The 6,569-nt window shown below is 35.9% G+C and overlaps 1 protein-coding gene across 1 annotated transcript; it reads left to right on the top strand.

The window, feature by feature from the left end:
- The first annotated feature begins 2,624 nt into the window (after positions 1 to 2,624).
- Positions 2,625 to 3,790, top strand: LOC106129647 (uncharacterized). The gene is made up of 2 exons (XM_013328252.2): positions 2,625 to 2,940; positions 3,627 to 3,790. The coding sequence occupies exons 1-2, from the start codon at positions 2,740 to 2,742 to the stop codon at positions 3,765 to 3,767; spliced, it is 342 nt and encodes a 113-aa protein (XP_013183706.2). The 5' UTR covers positions 2,625 to 2,739; the 3' UTR covers positions 3,768 to 3,790.
- Positions 3,791 to 6,569: the final 2,779 nt, after the last annotated feature.

Genomic DNA, 6,569 nt, shown 5'->3' with positions numbered 1-6,569 from the left:
GGCGTGATTTTATATTTTATCAGCATCTTATTTTATTTATTAGAAAATAAACAATAAAGAAATAAATATACCTATACAGGACAAATTTCACAAAATGAAATTTCAATTTTATATAAAAAAAATAGGCATGAATACCACCAATTTTGTACCTCGTTATACAAAATGGCAGCGAAAAGGACAAATATGTCTCCGTCGCAACGCTTCCTGATTTATACGTGTCTTTCATATGGCGCGAAAACTGTAATGTATGGATGTGATGTAACACGATATTTTAATGGCGCCCATTTCAAAAATGTTACAGAATAAGACGTAGGCATTATGTGTGTTTAACACATCGCATATGTCCTATATGGAGTAAAAAAAAATGAAACCTTATTTTGGTTGTAAAAAGGTTGGATGCGGTCTGATTTTTTTTTTAAACAAGGAATCATCCTTCTGGTATTAGTCTCTGTTACATCATCAGTTCTCTAGAGACGAGCCTGGGTTGCGACTTTGACTATGATCCTGGATTAGTTAGTTATCTTCGTATGGGAATATCTATCATATAGAATCATATCTACCATAATCCAGTTGACTGAATATGTAGGTCTCCTTACGATGTATTTCATCACCGTCAGAGCAATGGCTAGCACTCAAACGAATATAATAACTCAAAAAGAGTCCTTACCACAACAATTTTCATCACCTTTCTTAAAAAAAAATCCTTTCTCATCTATGCATATTCCCAGTTGCATCTTCCTCAATTTCCAACCGAGCACGAAGTTTCTTAAAATTGTTTTTCCCTATGTACGGTCGCGTTCATAATTGCAGTCATAGTTGGCAAAACTTTATAGCTTGCACTCACCGCTGTCACTCACACATTCACACAAATAACACAATAAACAACAAGCGGTAAAGCGTTGGGTAACGCGCCATCAAGAAGAGGGTAGTGTAAGTAAAAGTCGCCGCGCAGCGGCCGTCGTCCGCTAATCAACACAGCGACACGCCACACAGCGGAGATCCATGGTGGAACAGTACGAAAATAATGGCTTCATACTGACCAGAACATTTGCGGAACAGTTCGACACATCAGTGGTTACTGCTCGTCGAGTTTGCACCGTGAGGGACTACACCACAGACAGCCAGCAAGAAAGCCGTATTTATCCGAAATAAATAAGCAAAAACATTTAGAATTTGCTCGGCAGTATTTGGATTTTGACTGGAAAAAAGCAATATTTACGGACGAAAAGTTCGTTTACGTCATCGCAACACGGTAGGCTTCATTTATGGCGAAGAAATGCAACTCGGTATTAAGAAAAAAATATTGGGCCAAAGATGGAGTCTGGACGCATATCTATAAATATGTGGGGCTGGATGAGTGCTGCTGGACCTGGGGAACAGGTGTAGATAGCAGGACGCGCTACAGCTGCTCATTATGTGCAAGTGCTGCAAGAAACCATGTTACCAACTGTGCGGTGAATTTATCCGATTGATGATATACCAACAATGTCATTTGTGCAAGACAACTGCCCTGTGCATCGAGTCCATATAGTGCGTGAAAGGTTCTGCCAGTTTATATTAAAACTACTAATTACTTAGATAGTGTTTTAAGGACAGCTTCAATATCTTTTCTTTATGAAAACGAATAATTAAGCTGTAACCTTAATAACAGGAGATAAGTAGATGATACAATTAGTGTAATATGCTGTATGTATAGCTTTATATAATCATCAATATGTAAACAAAACTATAGGTAAACTGTTTCAATAAAATTTACTAATTTTAATTGAATGTTTTATTTTGCTCCCTCTTGTTTAATATTTTTTGCTGACTTCCGTGTTTGAAGACACGGGTATTGTAATTCTTAGATATCAGTTAGCTAGTTAGTCAGTCAGTTACTTAGTTCAAATGGCACCTTGAAACATTAAAAATTGTCAGTAACACTAAATATTTTTTTTTTAAAAGACAAAAAAATCCTTGAATTACTTCGGAATCCAAGTAACGCTAGTAACTAGAACAAGCGAGTGTGAGCAAGCGAGATTATCTAATATATCTTAGATCTCACTTGCTCACACGAAGTAATAAAATTGCTACCCAATAACTTTCAAAGGAACCACTACCTATGTTAGGGTCGTGTGCAGACAAACTTTCAACCTTATTGAAATGATATAAGTCTGGCAGTCGCAGGCTTCCCCCTCTATAGGCAAATCTTATGCAAATGATGAGAGACGACGATATCTCGATCGACAATTATCGGGCCCAGTTCGGCCATCGTTGATTACCGTCTCTTTCTGTTTTGTTATGTTATATGTCATAGAATAATAAACTGTTTTACTTAGTAATCATTGGTATTAAAGACCGTATTCATTTGATGGAATATTTATTCTTTTTAAATATGCATGTGTGTGTGGATCTAGTGGAACCACAGTGCACGCTATTTTAACCCGTAAGAATTTTAAAACTATGACTGCAGATATGAACGCGATCGTACATGTTTTTCCTGGAAAGATCTATATACCTAAGAATGTTTGGTATCTCGCGTCATTAGTTGATTAATCATATGCTCACATCAAGGTTATTTTAACTTATGACTCTCAGTTTATCTTTTCGAGATAAAAATTAGTAACAAAATAGCCAATTAGTGCATTTTAATCTCAATCTTCAAACAGCAGTGTACGTAGGTACTCTTTGCTTCGTATGATATTTCAAATATTGACAAAATAAAATAAGATTCATTGCGGCCAGTCCTAAATATTAAAAATGAGGTTGTGTATAATATTTTTAATTTTTCTTGGTGTTGTTATAGTAGAATGTGGTCATACGTTTATGGGTACGAGCGTGTTAAGGCCCTTAGTTTATCATCATAGTGCCGAATACTCAGCCAAAGTGTTTCGAAAAAGGATTGAAAATATGTATTTCTCTTTGCCACCGCAGTATGTACAAGAACAACGGTCTATCAAGGTAAGTATTTTTTAAATTCTTTTTATATTCATAGCGAGATTACTGTTAACTCGGAACTGATTCAAACATGGAATTGGGTACATAAACAAGGTTAGATCGTGAATAAGGATATAGACTGCTTTTTTGATAATTTAATTACTTTAAATTAATAATATAATTTTATACTTGCTACCCGCGGCTTCGTCTGCATGGAAAAGTTATTTTGGGTATAATTGAACCCTCAAGGATAAATAACTTTCCCCGTTTTTTTCACATTTTCCATTATATCTTCGCTCCTAATAGTTGAAGTGTGATGTTATATAGCCTAAAGCCTTCCTCGATAAATGGTCTATTCAACGCTAAATATATAAATTTCTTTTTTTTATTCGATCCAATAGTTCCTGAAATTAGCGCCTTCAAACAAACAAACAAACTCTTCAGCTTTATAATATTAGTATAGATAATATTTAATATCTTAGAATTTGGAGAAACGAAAATTAAGACATGTTTTGAAAGCAACTTTTGATAGTTTTAGTAATAAAAATGGTACATAATGAACACTGTACGTACATACATACTTGTATAGTATAATCCTTTTGTTCAAAATCAAAATATAATTTATCCGTTTTTGTTTTTATCTTCTTTTTTTTTGTAATTTTTATTATGTTTTTTTAAAGCGCGTGATTTTATGTTTATTTTTTTTTCAGGGTATCCTGGCATACGACATGAAACACAGTGACGCGTCTGCAAACGTCACTCAAGGGGGATTGGGGTTCAACTTTGTCAACATTAGAATGAAGAGCGCAAGAGGGGAAGCAATGCACTTCGATATATACATTTACACATAAAAATATAAAGACAAATAAATTAATATGTGTTTGGTTTTTTTATATAAGTCGTCTAGGCCATCCCACTCCAATGTTAATTTATTTGTTTAGTCCACCTGCTATCATCCTTTCGAAAAGATGAAACCAACAAAGCACTCTTTTTTTCTATTCCTATGTAAGTATCGTGCCTTGTGGTTTCTGGCTCTTTAGAATAGGACCACTCGCTATATCTTCTCGTGAATGTAGGAAAAGGTGATTAATAAACTTTGGTATTCTTCTTGCAGGCGATGTGCTAGCAACCTGTCACTATTTGAATCTCAATTTCATCATTAAGACTTATAGCTTGTAGCGGTAACGAAATAAATAATAAGGAGGTTTTATTTGGAGCATAAATATATCCTCCGACTCAACATCGTCTGTCGCGCGGTTCATAACAAATATCTTGGCGGAAGATCTTCCCTTTGGTGGCGGTCGAGCCGAACCATCGCTCCAGCTTCATAGCTGAACCTGGTTTTTCAGTCTTTTAAAGACTGTTAGCTCTGCATACCCAGGAATAAAAACTAAAATACTATTTGACTGGATCTCACTTTCATTGTGAAACAAATATGGAAACATTTAAAATCAGCCAGACGGGCAATAAACAAAAACTTGAAAAAGTAACGTTACCTGATAGCGCATGACAGACCGATACACACGGCGATGTTTTGACTTTATTACACCGAAGCGTGAAAATAACAACAGTTATTACAATTATACATACTTATAAATAAAAATTATCACCATAACAACTTATTGCACAATCTTTTACTGACTTACTGACCACATGCACCCATAACACCTATAAATGTACATACAAAATTTTCAAATAGTTTTTATTGCATCTAACTATATTCGTGACTGATATAACGGGATAGGCTTATAAACTTGGGATTCTTCTTATAGGCGATGGGTTAGCAACCTGTCACTATTTGAATCTCAATTCCATCATAAAGCCAAACAGCTGAACGTGGCCTATCAGTCTTTTCAAGGCTGTTGGCTCTGTCTACCTCGCAAGGGATATAGACGTGATTTTATGTATGTATAATATAACGTATCTTATTCTTAACCCTTTCAGACGCTATGAATATTTAACACTAGAGGAAGCCCGCTACTTCATCTGCGTTAATAGAAAATCCTCTCTTAGTGCAACGGAAGTTACCTATAATTATGCCGAATTTCAAATCTCTATGCCATATGCTTTGTGCTGTGCGTTGTCTTTTTTTAGTCAGCCACTCAGTAAGGGAATAGTTTTATATATGCCCTGGACTTAGTTTGCTTGGCTGAACAACTTTTTTTAAGGCTTCATTTCTATATATAGTTTAGCTGGACCATCATGGTTCTCCATCAAGTTATCCAGTTTTGAAAATTATTTATAACCTATATTTTTCCCAAACCTTGTAGCTATATAACAAAAAAAGTTCCATTCGAACCCATCCTGTACTCCATTCCCGCGGGAATTTCGGGAAATAATCTCTAAGTGCACTCTTAGATTACATATGTACCTACGGGCCAAATTATAAGTTTCCAGCATCCGCAGTTTGGGCTGTCAGTAATGACAGATTTCTTTTTTATACACGTATAGATTACAGTACGGTGTAACAGTCGGCCAGTTCAAAAAAGTGAGCTGTCTCGTTTGCCGCGAGAGTTTCAAAATTGCATTTTGCTAAAACCAGGTTTGCGATTTGTGAAATTCGTTGTGGTCACCGTTGTATTGACGTCACTTGAAATAGAATTGAACTGTTTATCTAAACATATAAAAAAACGGTAAAAATATTTTGTCTGTACATTTAATATTTTGACTGAAATGGATTTTTTTTTAGGTACATTTTTTGTCTGGCTGTCTGTATGATCGAAATTCAACTCGAAATTTACGCGAACGAAGTCGCGGGCTGATTTACTGATAAGATTTTTTGGTGAAATTTATTTTGTAACGTAAAATTTTTATTTTTTGAGTTTTCCGTATGCATTTGTTTGACAAAAAGTGTCAGTAAATATCTCTCTCATCTTATCTATGCGTGTTCCCTGTTACGCCCTCCACAGGAATGTTTTGGAGCCCGGGGTCCACCTCCTTGATAGCATTGTGTTCGCCTAAGATCAAGATCCTGCACTGGGTAAGTTTTTTACACGATTTTCGTTTAAATTGACCAACTTATCTTTATATTGCCGTGCCGTGTGGTTCCCGGCATCATTACAAAAAAGTATAGGACCACTCCATCTCTTTCCCACGGATGTCGTAATAGGCGAGTAAGGGATAGGTTTGTAAACTTGGGATTCCTCTTTTAGGCGATGGGCTAGCAACCTGTCGCTATTTGAATCTCAATTCTATCACAAAGCCAAACAGCTGAGCGTGGCCTATCAGTCTTTTCAAGACTGGTGGCTCTGTCTACCTAGGGATAAAGACGTGATCATATGTATGTATGTACCTTTATATTCATTTTACATACGTACATATATATCATCATGTCTATATCCCTTGCGGGGTAGACAGAGCCAACAGTCTTGAAAAGACTGAAAGGCCACGTTCAGCTGTTGGCTTAATGAGATTCAAATAGTGACAGGTTGCTAGCCCATCGCCTAAAAGAAGAATCCCAAGTATGTAAGTCGATCTCTTAGTCGTCTTTTACGACATCCATGGGAAAGAGATGGAGTGGTCCTATTCTTGTTTCTATCGGTGCCGGGAACCACACGGCATTCATTTTAATATAAGTACTTCAGTTACTCTATTTATTACCTAATTTACTTCACAATAACTATTCCTTACCTAACCAAAATTTATTATCCCAG

The sequence above is a fragment of the Amyelois transitella genome, chromosome 16 (genome assembly GCF_032362555.1).
Source record: "Amyelois transitella isolate CPQ chromosome 16, ilAmyTran1.1, whole genome shotgun sequence".
Lineage (NCBI taxonomy): Eukaryota > Metazoa > Arthropoda > Insecta > Lepidoptera > Pyralidae > Amyelois > Amyelois transitella.
Note: the sequence above shows the minus strand (reverse complement) of the source record. Positions and strands in the feature narration are given on the sequence as shown.